Source organism: Urtica dioica, chromosome 7 (genome assembly GCF_054948205.1).
Source record: "Urtica dioica subsp. dioica isolate 48M chromosome 7, U.dioica_male_clone48M_v1_H2, whole genome shotgun sequence".
NCBI classification, from domain to species: Eukaryota; Viridiplantae; Streptophyta; class Magnoliopsida; order Rosales; family Urticaceae; genus Urtica; species Urtica dioica.
In genome coordinates this window covers 40,616,397-40,632,616 of record NC_142762.1, presented here as the reverse complement: position 1 = coordinate 40,632,616, position 16,220 = coordinate 40,616,397, and the positions used below count along the sequence as shown (strand labels likewise).

Genomic DNA, 16,220 nt, shown 5'->3' with positions numbered 1-16,220 from the left:
CAGGGTCTCGGCTTCGGCTCCGAGAATCAAGATAGCTTCAATGGCGGGTCTCGAATGGGTGCGATTGAAGAGAATAGAGTAGACGGGGCTGATTTGAAGGTTTTTGGAAGCTTTGGTGAGAGCTCGTAAAATTGGTGGGAAAACGTGGTGGTCGTGTTTGTCCATGGTTGCTTGGTGGTGAAGGTTCTTCTTGGCTACTCGGAATAAGATAGTGAGAGCGACGGATATAACGACCAGTCAAGTCAGTCTATTAGGAGAATAATTTACCTATATTCTCGAACTTGGATGAAAAATCTTGAAATTGCTTAAAAAAATATAGTTAATAAAGAAGAAACAAACTATTATTATTATTATTATTAATATTATACTGCTTTATTAAAATAATAGTATTTTTTAATTTAATAATAGTATTTTTTTAAGGAAAAATAATAGTATTCTAAATGTGAATAAATAAATAAACCCAAAGACGAATTCAGCTATTTGCCAACTCTTCTATTTTCATTATCAAATATAATATTAATAACATCTACTTTTGAATTTGTTTTTGTTTGTGTGTGTATATCTCGTGTGAGGCATAACCACATTTTGCTCGGTGGTATACGACATGTCGTTTGTTAAAACATTTAGGAATTAAAGCTAAATAGTCAGATGAAAGTAGCGTTAGGCCTAAAATACCCAATGTTTCAAAACCTTTTAAAGAATAACCATGTACATTAATATTTTTTAGTTTAAATACAGGCTTAATATAATCTTATTAATTTATATGGTATAAATTTATTCCATGTAACTTGTTAGTTTTTGTTTGAATCTCCAATAGTATTCACTATTTTCGTGATGTCTCTTTAATGATGTTTTAACAAGTTATGTAATATCAGACAATTTTTCAAATTAATAAGACACTTAAAGTTGTAAAAAGACACAATGAATTGATAATCAAGTTTGGCCAATCGTATTTACTTCTTGAGGGATGATACTCTCGGCAGAAAGAGAACTTCACTATCTGATAGAATACGTACAACGCGAACAACTCTGAATGATTATCTTTCCGATTTCCAACTTCAAAACTATCTTATGAATTCTGACTCAGGTTCCCCCTGAATCTGAGCGACTCTTACTTTCCACTCAACCCACCCTCTAGGTGGTTGATCAGTGTTTGTAACAGTGTGTGATCTACAATAGCAGGATTATAATACCCAACTTTCTCAATTGCACGAAACATCGAAAATAAGGAACAAGATATAATTAAAAACACACAAAGAACAAAGTGTTTACGTTCACAAAACTCTATGTGTGTAACCAGACTCCTAGAGGTATGCTTTTTCTTTTATAGGAGTCGAAACTTAGCAATTGACACCTTGTTAGAGTTTTTAAATTTGATCGCTCAGTTATGATTTGGTAGAGAGAAAATCGGAAGCGAATAATATCCCATTATCGAATTTGTCGCGATCTTTGCTAAACAACGCATGTCACAACATGATGTTCTAACACTTTTGAGAACATCATAAAACAAATACAAAAACAACCAATACAAATAACAACAAACTCTCCCTTTGATTTTGTGTAAGCAAAACACACAGCGTCAACCTCATCATTATCTTCAGCAGTCATCTAGTACTCATAGTCATAGCCATAAAGTGAGATAGTTACAAATAATATGGTCTAATAGTAAAACATGTTTGGCAAGTAATGAGCAAGTCAAAATACACTTGTCAAAATAAAACAAAATTCAGATTAATTATGTCATAGCTTAATAAAAATCAAATATGAACCATAAGCAAAACAACAAAAGATCATCATGGAGTCAGCAACAAGACAAGTTCAGAAGACCCCTAAAAACACACTAGAAATTCAATCGAATGATGAGATTACCAGGGATTCCAAAAATTGGAATCATTGTTTACGACTTCCAAACAGCGATGGATTTTGGTGGTTCCGATCACTTTGCTAAATTGCTGGCATCGAACACCCTAAACCCTAAACATTTTAGAACGTACTAGTAAAATAGCCAATTTAAAACACAACAAAAATTGTAGTTCTTAGCATAGCTTAATTAGAAGTCGAGTAAAACTGTCTTAAAAAAATCCTATATCGATCTATTCAAAAAAAAAAAAAGAAGCAAAAATTAGCATCCATAATTACGTTGATTGAAATTAATAAAAACAATCAATAGAATGGATATCAGCGTACTTGAATACTCTCAAACCTTCCTAATCTGAAAAAATTCCTTGCTTCTTTTACCCTTCCTAAATGTATTGTAGAGCTAAGCTAATATATAATATACATAGATAGAAATAGGATGCCGTTAAAGAATTGGGAAAGTTGCCGATATTGTTGGTCCTCTTCGTGATCCGATTTTCACTTCACATAATGATTATAAAAAGCGGAGCTAATGGACAAGAAACAGTGCACTTTCCCATTGTCTGATTCTTATTCGCCAGATTCAGTTTTATTTCCGATCTTCCATTCTCGTCGGAAAACAAGATGGCGCGAATTTTCCAGCCGGCCAAACGACAACCAGAAATAATCGAGATCTCCTCCGTTGTCTTCACTTGCTTCTCCATTTTATTCCTCGCTGGCCACGTCTACACTTCCGACTCTCTCCTCGTGCCTTCCTCCGGCGATTCTCCGGCGCCGCACGTGGTCCAGAGGTTCAGCGTCGTCGACGAGGACGGCGCGATGTGGGACGAGTTCGAGGTCGTGGAATACGATCCGAGAACAGCGGAGGATTTGAATTCGAGCTCCGGCGAGGCTGAGGCTGAGAATGCGACGGTAGAGAAGAAGAAACAGGACGCGAATGATCGGTTTACGCTCCCTATCCTCGCGCCTCCCTCCGCCGTCTCCGGCGATTCTCCGGCGCCGCCGCGTGAGTTGAAAAGGGCTAATATAACCGACGAGAACGGCGTGATGACGTCGGACATGTTCGAAGGCATGTACTACGGTCCGGTAGATCTGACTTTGAGCGCCGACGAGGCTGAGGCGGTAGAGAAGAAGAGGCAAGAAGAGTTTGAGAAAATCGATGCTCGCGTACCGATCAAGACAGCGTAAATTAAGCGTCTATGCAGTAATATTTAATATACATTATTTCATTAAATTATTAATTGAAATGAAAATTATTGTTGCCTCTCTCCACTCTCTCAACAATATTACCATTATCTATTTATTATGATATTAAAATTAAAATAAATTAGTTTTAATAAATAAATAGCAAATGAACTTGTCAAACAAAATATCAAATTAAAAGTCGTGAGGTTTTTTTTTTTCCAAAATCTTGAAATCTGAATAAAATTAAAGATCCATATTTTATTTTTTATAATTTAATTTTTTTAAATATAAAAAATTCAGTTATATAACCGATATCTGAATTTGCCTAAAATCGTAAATGATATCTGGTCCAGTTTTTAAACTGGATCGATTATCCAAATTCGAATTTCGCATATTTGGGATGGCTCTAGATTTCAATTTCGGATCGGTTTGGATATCGGTTTTATCCGATTTTTTGTTCGATTTTGTAAAGTCCTACTCAAAATTATAGAATCAAAATAATAAAAGGAATTTCACAGAAGAACTGATGGATAAATTTATCCAATTTTTTTTTCTTATACACAATACAAATATGTTCCAAAGAAATTACTTGTGTACAAGGCGAACTTATATACAAATTTGCATAAATTTCTTCATCGAGTCATCATCACTTCAAACTTATGAGCTCAATTCTCGCATATACTAAAAGGTACAATAATGACTATGGACATTTTGACGAGACTATAGAACAGAACATATACACATACGTGTATGTATACGTATATGTCATGGTGTTAAGAAACTCGGAAGATTGTTTGAGGAGTCCATTTGAGATGCAGATTGAGCCTCCCGGATTTGGCTCCGTCCAACGGAAAACTGTCTTGAAATTCACCTTCCAAAATTGCCCTTGTGAGTGTCATTATGACTCTCCCCATTTCTTCCTGAAACATTTTTTTCACAAACAACGAAATAAACTTTATCTTGCAGTTTAAAAAAAAAAAAAAAAACTCATCTTCTTTGCTTTGCGTTGTACATGATTATCCGAGGCTTGTGCAAGAACATTACCTTCCCAAAAGTGTCATGGTCCCAAACCTCGAGAATCAACATTTCATGTAACGCGTCCTCGACGACAAAATCGAACGTTTGGTTCCAATGCGGATTCAAATTCTCGGTCAGAACCTGAAGAACCAGGAAGAATTACACAAAAAAAAAAAAGACATCGGCTATTGAGAGTGTGTTCATGCAACTCAATATTTTTGGCCCTTTAAGTAGTTTATGTCATATAATAAAAGTAATTCTTATTAGCCTAGCCCTCCAGTTTTATTCATTTATTTTACAAATAATCAGCAAATTACTTATATTTACACTTTTAGATTCTTATTTAGCCAAATTTTACTAAATATTTTATAAATAGTGAATCTTTATTATGATTACAATTATTTACATTAAAATTTACAAATGATTATACATAAGTTGACTATTTACCAAATATTTAGTTAAAATTGACTAAATAGCAAACCATAAATGTAAATATGACTATATATCTATTGGATAATTTTTTTTTTTTATCTACCAAAAATAAGAAATTGATGCCCTTGAATACCTTAATAATCAGCAAGCATACTAAAATCTTATATAAAGAATAATTTTTACTCATTATAAGTTCAAATTTTGTTCTCCTAAATTAGTATTTTTTTTTTTTTTTTTTTTTTTTTTTACTTGGACTTCCCCTAAATTTATTTTCTTGCTCAGCCCTTGTGTTCGCGCATTGGTGATTTCAAAACTCACCCTTGTTTTGACTCTGATATCTGATTTTTTCATCACGAGGACAACAAACGGATCGGCTTTGCCAATCAAATCGACTATCGGCAAGTCTTCCGCGGACATCACAGTCACCGATAGCACGCCTCTCACAATGACATCCGATTTCTTCAGAGCCAAATCTCGTTCGGTCTTGCTCGTCTTGTAAGCCTTTTCGAGAGTGGTCAGCAAATAGTTCCGATCGAAAGGGTTCATGAGCTTGTTCTCTGACCCAAAAGGACAGTACAAGAGCTCCAAATGAACCTACAAAACATGGTATATATATATAGTCTCATTAAGTCAGTCCGTCCCAAGAGAGCTGAGCCGTCTCTAACCTTGCTAGCATTTACTTATATTAGTATAAGATTAGTCTTTTTTTTTTTGTTTGTTTGTTGGTATTTCCTTGTTTTATAAATCTAAAGACTTATGTTTTCTAATTATTTACCTGACCCCGGTATTTATTATCTCTCTGGACCTCCAAATCCTTGACCAGTTTCAGCCAAACATCCTTCACTTTCCCCGGCTCGAGGTCCTTCAAAGGGACTTGAGCGCAGCCAATTAACTCCGAGGCTTGAACACCTTCGTCGTCGAAGACTCTGATCGTCAAGTGCTGAGTCGATACGTCCTCGACTACGAACTCGAAGTGCTCGTTCCATATCGGATTCAACTGGTTGTTCTGATGATAAACATAATGAAATTAAGGAAACGGGTACGAAGAGATAATAATCTCGAGAGGCTGTTCGATGTATTGGCTTACGATCGTTCTGCTGGTTTTTGTCTTGGCGGGCAAGGGACGTATGAACAGCACGGAAAACGGATCGGACTTCCCAATAATGTCTTTATTTGTCAAGTCTTTGGCTTGGACGAGCTTCACTTCGAGTTTTCCGCTCGGTTTCAACTCTAGATCGCTGTTAAGCAACAAAAAAAACCCATCAATAATTGGCAATAAAAGGCATTTTTCAAAAAGCATGATTTTCGAGATCAACACACCTGTAATCCCCGGGTATAATCGGTATGATTTTACGAACAGGCCATGTAATTGAGTCTTCGATCGCATCTCGTATCGTTTCCTGAAAAGTAAAAAATAAATATTTGTTGGAATTCGACCGGGGTAAGAGTTACTTAAGGCCCAAGTTAAGTGAAGTAGATGAGTGTTTATACACCTCAAGAACATCTGAAATTCCAGGTATTGTTGACAAATCACCTCCCACAAGTTTTAGTGTGAAGTCCAGCTTTTTCTGTAGAAACAAACATTACACAGAACTTGTGTCACAAGTTACATAAAAGCTCTCCAGTTATAGGAATGAAAATGACTGTTGGAGATACCTTTTCCCTCAAGGAATAGGAAACAGCTCCAAAACAAGGGAACTCGTCAACGAGCGGCTTGAAGATCAACCTGAAAACCCCAGTAAACCCGATATCTTTCACCTACGCAAACAAGCGAAAAATCCCAGACCAATCATCTATAAGTCTATAGCCAATCAAGAATCAGAAGATCAATTTGGCAACTCGGTGATATAAGAACCTGAATAGGCAGTCCAACACCGAATCTGGTGTTAACATCGAGCACGATACTGGGATTACCGTCCCATTGGATCTCGAGCTCCATAGTCACACCACCGCTCTCACTCTCTCCTTCGACGATCGAAACTCCTGTAAGAACATTATTAACCCTTTTTTTTGTGAGCTCTTTGTAAGTATCATTGCTTAAAATGTTCCGAGTTGGACATGTGACCTGTAAATTGAGGAGCCACGGTGCCGAGAGTGAGCTTGGAGAACTTGAGAGAAGAGAATATAACCGGTCTGTATTGTTCAAGAACCGGCTCAACGTTGCTTCTTATCAGCTCCGACGCTGCCTAATAACCAAAAACACACATAATGTATTGCTTGACACACAATCAATTTGTTGAAACTGAACAAAGTGAATTCTGATTACCACGTTGATGTACGGCCACAATTTGTCGAGGTGGTTATTTAGCCAGTCAAGCTGCAAATCATGAATTGAACATGCATGAGTTAGTGTTATATTATATATGGTTCAAGTACTAGATATAAATATATGTGTATATACATATATTATATAAACTTAAGAGACTCAACTTTTGGCGCTTGGTAAAGACGACCCAGGGCGGGTAATACTCCTCCGGAAGGATTGCTTTCGAGTCTTTCACGGTCATCCTCGCAAAACTCGCTACAGTTTTTGCCTTAAAAACACACAAATTCATGGCATAAAAAACAGAACAGAACCACCAAATTAAATAAATTAAAAAGTGGTATATTTACCAAATCAGAGCGACGCGCGGATCGAGCTCTCGCGGCTCGAGCATAGGCTGCGATCAAAACGACACCGATGGCTATGCCAATGACTGTTCCAATGATAAACGACATGTCGTTTTTATCACTTTTCACCAATAGAGGTGGCTAATAACGTTGCATATAATAGCTTGTCATTGGGTTCCGGTGAAGTGTAAGAACAGAGGCTTTGAGATGCCTGAAGAAGATTATATCAGTATTATTATTTTGCATCGTTGCATTATTGCTTTAATTTTTTATTCAATTATTAATATTAAATTGTATGGTATTAAATTATCTACAAGAAAGCTATATGTTCTTTTCTTTCGCTATCTTTTCCTTCCAAATAGTTCTTTGCTTTCTTATGGTTTTGCCTATTTATTCTTTTTATTTGTAACTACGTCCCACCGCAACAACTACTTATCACTTGAGCTTTGTTTTCAAATATCTGTCACATTATTTAAATCGATTTCTAGCCTGTATAATTTATTGACATATAACAAAAAATACAATAAATGAGCAATAACAAAATCGTATTAATCCACTAGATATATATTTAGAACCTCAAACTTAAATTTATTATTACATTTCTACAGAAAGTATAACTTTTTATAAAGAGTAATTATGTCAGTAGTTCAATAACACACTTTTTTTTTTTTAAAAGTAACTCAAATTTGATTTTATTAAAAAAAAATAACTTAACTATTTAATTATTAATTTACTGATAAGTTATTTTTTTCTAATAAAAAAAATTAGGGAAATAATGCAACAAATTTTTGTTTTTATTAATTTGCGAAATTGCTCTTCATACCATTAAAGCAATGGTAGTTACGGTAATGCGTACAAAGCTTGCAGAAACAAAGTTGTGGGTTTTAGAGAGCTAATAACAAAATTCTGTAGGTAGGCCTTCAAATGAACTCAATTGAATAACTTCATTAAATTTAAAGGCATAATCTAAAATATATTTGCTGTTGTAATGCGAAAAATTATAATATTATGGTTAGTGATCAGTATTCTTTGATTTGTATGATTTAATTAATATGTGGCGTGTGGACCAACCGAATAACCTGCCGTCCCAAAACACGTTTCACGATGTGACTCGCGTCTCTTCATCACAACCCACACATGATTCTTGCTTTGCGGTGGTATTTATGTAAATCCACCTTTTCTTTTGGAAAAATAATTAGCATATACCTCGTCGTGAAATATCCAATTTAATTTTTTTTTTTAAATATCGAATTTGTATCTTTTATTTATTTAAAATGACTAAACTATATTTCAAAATAGATTTGATTTTTCATTTATGTTGACTCTGATATAAGAAACCGATCTCAACCCCAAATTAGTACCCTAACTCTCAAATTTTAAAGTTTGAAATAAAAAATGACCCTTAATCGGAATAGACTAATAAAAGTCACACCTCTCAAGAGATGACTTCTTTCCGTGTTCGAATTGCAACTCTAAGTCTTCGATTTGATGAATATCGACTGTCGATTTTTATCATTTTTTCTATGTATGTGTTCTTCACGATTCAGAGATTGTTATTTGTTTTTTCGTTTTTAAATAAATTACATATAAGTCGCAAATGAATTAGGGTTAAATGAGTTACATATAAATATTAAAGTCAATATCAATGAAAAGTCAACAAAAGAAAGATTTGTGACATTGCTATCTATTTTAAGTATAATCTCATCATTTTAATTAAATAAAATATATAAACTCGATATTTTGAAAAATCAAAATTAAATTTCATATTTAACTAAAATACAAAATATATACTTGTCAATTTCTCTTTTTTTTTTCTTATTCGAGTATGGACTCATAAGTTGTTACTGTTATACCGTCATTTTTCTTATGGTAAAAACGACGTCTTAATTGCTAAGACGACGTTACAATTGCAAAAAGAATAACTCACTCAAACGGGCCAAAAATATGTTTGACCAAAACCGAGGACCGGTAAACATGCTTGCAAGCTATTTCATGATGCAAAGCGACAAGCGCCAAGCAACAAGCCCCAAGAAACAAGCGACAAGCGCCAAGCAACAAGCCCCAAGCGACAAGCCCCAAGCGCTAATATCCTATAAATAGCTCATTCATATTTCCAGAAGGTAAGTCATTCTGAACTCAGACAAGTCATTCTCGACTCATAAGTTCTCTCTGAACTTGAAAAAATACGCATATCTCTCACTAGATAAATATTTCCTCTCTCTACCCTCTAGAGACGAGATGAGACCCCCCACCTCTGCTAATGTTGAGCGTCGGAGCGCGCGTCGGGGAAAAACCCTCCGCGCCCCCTAGTTCATGTTTCTTGATTCTCAGGTTGAAGAACGCAAAGAACACGAAGAATGCGAAGGCCGACTATTGGCGAAGTGACGATGAGCCGGAAACCACTTTCCGACGAGGCAAGGACGACGAGAATAGAAGAACTTCACCGCACCTAACCTACGTGCGGTCATAGGGTCCGACCCTAGATCGAACCACAGACGGTTCTGAATGCTAATCCAAAAACGCGATTAACAGTCACATTTTAGATGATACGAGTGGGAAAAAAAAAAGCTCTTTGTTTTGACCGTACATGCAAAAATAAATAATAAAAGTAACACTTCTTGCTCTACATATGCTATGGTATGGACCCGTCCCATCAAAAATATATTTTCAGAAAATGTCTCATAAAACTGAAAGATATCACATTAAATGGGCCAATTTAAAATAGCAATCTAGTAATTTACTCATTTTTGTTTCGTTTAAAGGAATAACAACTATATATAATTATTATTTAACACTCACCAAATAGAGTCTAATGATTTAAAATACCGCTGAGAAAAATAATTCATATTTTCAAACAATTCATATCAAAGTATATCAACACAAAAAATGCTAACTATCCCGAAATTTTTATTTATGCTAAATTCACGAGTCAATGTGTCTCATGACATAAACCTTTATTAATTTTTTTTTTTGTTTATTAGTGGAAAATCTTTTTATGTTATCAATGTTAACGGAGAATATTAAAAGTTAGGTTTCAAATTTTAGTACAACTATAAAGGGCCAATGGTCCGTGAAAAGATGACGCCAAACGATGGCTATTGTATCGCGTTCGTATTATATGGCCGGAGAAGATGAAGACCTCGCCGGAGAAGACGAAGTTGGCCCGTGAAAGGAAGCCGCCGAACGATGGCCATAATATAGCAGTTGTATTGATTTCTCACGCCCGTTGTATTTCCTAGGCCGTGTCGTCGTTTTCCGTCGAGTTAGACATCTAGATCAACAACCACAATCATTTTTCATATAAATCTCTTTCATACAATATGGACGCATACATATATCACCACCATCCTCTGGTCGCCGCCACAAACCCTGACGATGTCCTCTCCTTGCCGTCAAAGTGCCCCTCCAGGGCTCGCTCACTATTTCATCATTGTTGTCATATATCTTGAGGATTATGGCGTAAGAAACTAAAAGATATAACAATTTTTTGTATGCAGGAACAATGTCAATGACGTTGAAGTCTCGCATTGCTTCGACAACAATGTTGAAGTCTCGCCTTGCACGCCACCGTTTCAAACACCCTAATTTTTCCTCAGAATGTTTAATTAGGTTTTTAAATGTTTTGGGGAATTTCGAAAACGAGAAGAAATTAAAGTTTTTTGTTTTAAAAAAACGTCCTATGTGCATCTCACGTGTTGTTTCCGTTTATAAATTAACAATAAGGAGGCAAAAACATAAAACCATGGCGATGATTTTGCTCCTAAAAAAAGCTTAAACAAGGAGCAAATGAGTTAAAAAGCCTTTTTTAAATAGCATCAACGATTCTAATATATGTGCCTAGCTAATTCCGTATGAGTTTATTACAAATGTGATGAAGATAACTTTTTGTTTTTTGTTTTGAAGGAGTGATAGAAACTATGTCTAAAAATATTCTACAACTTTATAACTCCAAAGTCCAAACGCAAAATGTACAAATAAAATAATATAACCCAAAACATCCAAGTACGTAACAAGTTGTTACCCTGCTTGTGAGCTTATTCATTGCATCTCAAGGTTCATTTGGTTGTGTGAGATTGTTGGCCATCTGGGACATGGTTGCCTTCCCCGACTGAGGACTGAAGCGAAGGTTTTCGTAAGATCCGTTCGCATGCGCATTAAACCTTTATCTTGTTCTCAACATCAGGCAATGTCTCCTTGAGCTCTGGTTTAATGCCGACTTTTGTGACTTAATAAAATGAAACTTTGGCTAGAATATTAAAAGAAACTAAGAGATTGGCTAGTTGTAACAAATTTTATTGACTTAGTATTTGTTTCTTTCTAATTTGATCTTTGTTTTTTCCTACCAGCAACCGAATCCACCGCTATATATATTCCGTCGGAGCTTCGTGATGATTCACAAATGATCACCGATAAATTGTCTTTTACGGTTTGGTTTCTTGATTTATGTGAGTTTCCTTTTTATTTCCTTCGGTTGGTCCTAAACTTCATAATCATTGACTTTGTTCTATCTCTCCTTCTAATTTAGCTCAGTGCATTTATATATAAAAAAGTTTGTTTTAGCTCTTCTATACCCTCCAATAATTTTCTTTTCCTTTTTTATTTATTTTTTCAGTCCAAATCAACAAGAAAATACCCATCATTTAACTGTGTTAAAAAAAGGAAAAAAAAGGTTATATAGCTAAATAGCCTCCCAATTTAAACGGTTTTGGATTTGGTCAACATTTGATTAAATTCAGGTTAATAGCCAGCCCCATTTATTTACATAGATCAAAATACCAAAATAACCTCTCAACTGTTCCCGCCCATTAACCTCCTGAAAATAAAATCATTTAAACCAATATATTCGGATATTAACTGCCGCGGTTATCAAGGAGCCTCATTAAGATCATTAATTAAGATCATTAAGAGAGAAGAAAGAAGAAAGAGAGCCGAGAGAGAGATCGAGGGAGTGAGAGCTCGAGGAGGAAGAAAACGCTCGACCGGACCACCACCAAACATCGCGTCATGAGCGGACGCAATACCCGCGCGCGCTCGGACCAAACATCGTCTTCTTCTCCTTCTTCTCTTCTGCGAGCGGCCACCAGCACCAGCCCAAGCCTGAGCTTTTCTTCCTCGCGCGCGCCATCCCGCTGAGACCGAGCGCCGCCGCGCGCGACCGCCGCGAGCCGCCGAGCGCGCCGCCGACGAAGAGATACCAGAGAATAGGTGGAAGGGCGCTGGAGAGTTCAATTCTACCAGAAACAATGTGAGGTTTTGTTTACCCAAATTGATTTCGAAAATTAGGGTATTGAAGATTGAGTTGGGGGTTTGAGTTCTCAAGAGGTATTCCGTGGTTTTGATGTTCTTTGATGCTTGATTATGGCTGATTAATATGATTGGATGCTCGAAATTGTACATTGAATGTGGGTTGTGGCTTCATGAAAGTGTTTGGCCGTGTCTTTGATTTTGAGTTTTGGCCGAGTGGTTTTTCTTGTATACCAAATGAAAAAAAAAATTCTAGATTTGCAAGAATTGTTTGGAAGAGAGTAAAGACATTTTTTTTCGATGATGATTGTATCGTTCTTGCTTGGTTAAGCTTTGTCGTTGATTTTTTTTCTCTCGTGCTCCCTGTTAGGTCTGACGGGTTTGGATGAATTGAAGCTGTTGAATGGATTACAGTTACAGTATGTTCGTGTAAATAGAAATAATATTTACAGTATATTCGTGTAAATACGAAGCTTATTTACAGTATATTCATTATAAATACGAAGCTTATTTACAGTATATTCGTTGTAAATACGAAGCATATTTACAGTATATTCGTGTAAATAAACTGAAAAAAAATTCTTGAAATATTTTGGGCATGGAAATTCTGGAAATTATGAATATATGAAAGACAAAATAATATCAATAAATGAAGAATATATTTACAGATTTTATCCATAATGAATTGCAACGAAAATAGAAACTAATTACCTAAAGTCAACACTAAAATTTCCAAATACATAACAATTAATGGGCTGAGAACTTTCCAAATCTGCTGGAAAATTCAAATTTCAAATTTGAAAACTTCCCTATTCGGTTTCAATATTTGATTCGGAATTTAAAAAAAAACTGCCTAATTAAAATAGCGTAAGGGCAAAAATGTAAAACTAATTCAATTAATAAGCTGCTACGTAAGCAAGATGGCTATTTACGGGACATTAACGAAAGGTTGGCTAAAACCAAATTGCTAATGTTTAAGATGGCTATGCAGCCAATTATTTGAAAAAACAAAACAAAACCCTTATCTCTAAACGCTGGTTCTCGTTCTCTCTTCGCCCTGGTCCCCAAACAACTCTTTCCTACACGCTTAAACCCCGGAAAACGCCATGGTCCATCTTCATCTCTTCAAATGATAGAGAACCCCCAAACAACATACGACTCCCACCTCCTCCACCCTCGCCAAGGCTCTTCGCCACCCCAAAGGTCATATATTTATTATTATTATTTTGTTACATCAATACAGTGGTAGTGAAGATGTTGGGTATCTATGTCAATGTTGCTATACATTTTTTTGGTGTAAATTTTGGCTTCAGCAATGTGGGTATGTTTGACACAGAAAACTCCACGAAACTGAACGAGTCCATTGTGTGGCATCGATCAATTTTGGTATAAATTGTGGATTCAATCAGTTACATTATTATTGGGCTTGGAAAAAAAAATCTGATTTTAGAGTCTCAAACTCGTGTACTTGATGCTTGAGTTGTGTGAGATTATTACTTGTATTTGAATTGTATGTGGGTGTGTGAACCTTGATGACAATGCGTGAATATTTTGTTAATTTGTATCAGATGGTGGATGTTTTTTTAGTTACTCTAGTGAGTTCGAGTTTTTGCCAATCCATTATAGAAGCGGAAAAATAACAAGATGAAAACGAAGAAGAACTATACATTTTTTTATTAAAAAAAGACCTATAGTGAACTTGTAGTATTCTCAGGGAATGGCCTGTACATTTCCAGCCCGCGATCAGAAATGGCCTTTGTCACGTTCTCGGGGAACTCCCACTCGAACGCGTGGAGTTCGAATCTCTGGCCACACCATTGATCGTGCCTTTCGAGGCCAGTTTCGTCTCGGGGGCGAAACACCAGACGATGAGGACAGGTACGAGGATATATGTGTTGATATATTCGTGGATCTCAAAAAGACGTCGTATGGAAATGAAAGCTAAACTCAAGACAAAGAACTCATAAGAAAAAGAGAACAAGGACGAGTGTATTAATCCGATCACAATTACAAATGTCGAGCTCAATAGTTCGTACTTGATTGGCGAGCTCATAGCTACAATTGAGAGATAGAGAGAGAGATATGTGTGCGGTTATAGGCAAAAGAACGTGCAAATCTTCTCTAAAAGAGAGACACGTGCTAGCGATTTCACCCTTCTTTGTGCCTCTCCATCTGTCACGTCACTCCCTTATTCGAATTGGATTTATAGAAGTCGTCAACTCTCCGGATTTCAAGGCGAGATCGCATCTCTTGTGCTGACTTCGACCTCGTCGTAATCTCTGGTGAAGGTGCGTTGAATTCGTAAATGGATTTGGGCCAAGCTCAAATGATTCTTTTAAGTGTTTAAGTCAGTGAACAATAAATGACAGATATTACGTGTCGTTTTATTGAATGAGCTTTGCTAATCATCGGGCTTGACGACCCAATGTCATTTGGTAAAAAAGGGAGCCGAATCCTACTCCCACAATATGTCGCCGCGCATATGGGCTGAGATTGGACCCTCGTCGGCCGCGAGCACTATGGCGACAACGATGAATGCATAAAAAACCAAGCAGTGTCCCTCGGCGTCACGACGGGAGAGATTGGAAAATTTGATTTGATTTGATTTGATTTGATTTTTTTTTTTTTTTTTGTATTTTGGGCTCACGTAAAAAAGAGAGAGTGGGATTTTAATTTTTTTTTTAAGAGTTATTTTTTAAGGAGCTGACGGAGAAGAGAGAAATTGAAAGAGTAGAATAGTCTTTTCCAACTAATAGATGTGTCAAATTGAAAGTTTTAATTGATTTTTGATAAGGCATGCATCCAGTAGGAATTGAACCTACGAATTCGCCAATTATGAGTTGGGCGCTTTAACCATTCAACCATGAATGCTTAGCGGGGATCCTCGTACATGGTGAATAATTTTATGATGTCATATATATATACATATATATATATATATCTTGTTATTAGCATAATTTTGTATTTTCAAAACAAATAACAATGATATATGTAAAATACAAATAACAATTCACATACAACGGCTATGTGTGGCTCAGCTTATTAAGTTTGATTTTAGTTTTTCCTAAAAATTAAATCATATTTAAGTGTTTGTTAAAATTATTTATTTTAAAAACTAAAAAGTGTTTTTGAATATTTTAAGTAAAAAACTAAAAACTACAATTTGAATATTTCGTAGGTAGCTTTAATTTTTAGTTTGTAGTTTTTCTCTTTTAAGTTTTTTTTTTCTCTTACACTAACTTTTAATTCTAATTATCAAATAATTTTTTTTGAAGTCACCAAAATTTATAATTTATTTTTTACAAACTATAGACACCCACTTTGATATATTTTTTATATACCAAAAAATATATTATTATTATTATTATTAATTATATTTTATATAAATAATTATTACTTATAATATTAATATGTTTTTACGAAATATTAAATCAGTTTTTGCTAACAACTACAACTATTTTACAATAATTTATCAAAAGCTGATCTGTTTTTAAAATATAGGATTTTTCGTACAACTATTTTAAAGTCATTTTTTTTAAAGCAAATCTACGTACGCAAGCAATATCTAGAATGCCTCAAAAAAAAAAAAAAATCAAATCTAGAAATACTAAACGTCAGCCTCAGGTCACGAACTAGTTAAGCAAATCCACGTGTCGGGTACTCGATAAAAGGCCTACTAATTCGGGTCTACAAAAGAATCCAAAACTTTAGTTTGGCAGAAAAGTAAGCCTCGAAAAGTGCTATTTTAACAAATACGAAGAAAAATTCCCAGCGACACGTGTCAACACTGAGCACATATTCATAATTTCATATACTCCTCTCTCTCTCTCTCTCTCAGTCACATTAGTCGTTTAGAATCGAATGGAACAGTACAG

General features: G+C 35.4%; 1 protein-coding gene across 1 annotated transcript; it reads right to left on the bottom strand.

Moving 5' to 3' along the window:
• Positions 1 to 3,569: 3,569 nt before the first annotated feature.
• On the bottom strand, positions 3,570 to 7,345 carry LOC149391606 (synaptotagmin-4-like). Its single transcript, XM_089620035.1, has 13 exons — positions 7,105 to 7,345; positions 6,916 to 7,025; positions 6,758 to 6,803; positions 6,557 to 6,677; positions 6,347 to 6,474; positions 6,148 to 6,249; positions 5,985 to 6,059; positions 5,812 to 5,891; positions 5,579 to 5,729; positions 5,267 to 5,497; positions 4,810 to 5,085; positions 4,087 to 4,200; positions 3,570 to 3,962 (listed from the first exon to the last, which is right to left on the bottom strand). The coding sequence occupies exons 1-13, from the start codon at positions 7,207 to 7,209 to the stop codon at positions 3,816 to 3,818; spliced, it is 1,686 nt and encodes a 561-aa protein (XP_089476161.1). The 5' UTR covers positions 7,210 to 7,345; the 3' UTR covers positions 3,570 to 3,815.
• Positions 7,346 to 16,220: the final 8,875 nt, after the last annotated feature.

Coding starts and splice junctions, on each gene's coding strand:
- LOC149391606 (XM_089620035.1), bottom strand. CDS start 7,209: ATGTCGTTTATCATTGGAACAGTCATTGGCATAGCCATCGGTGTCGTT. Junction 6,804..6,915: donor ACCAAGCGCCAAAAGTTGAG/TCTCTTAAGTTT, acceptor TTTGCAGCTTGA/CTGGCTAAATAACCACCTCG. Junction 3,963..4,086: donor ACCATGACACTTTTGGGAAG/GTAATGTTCTTG, acceptor AAAATGTTTCAG/GAAGAAATGGGGAGAGTCAT.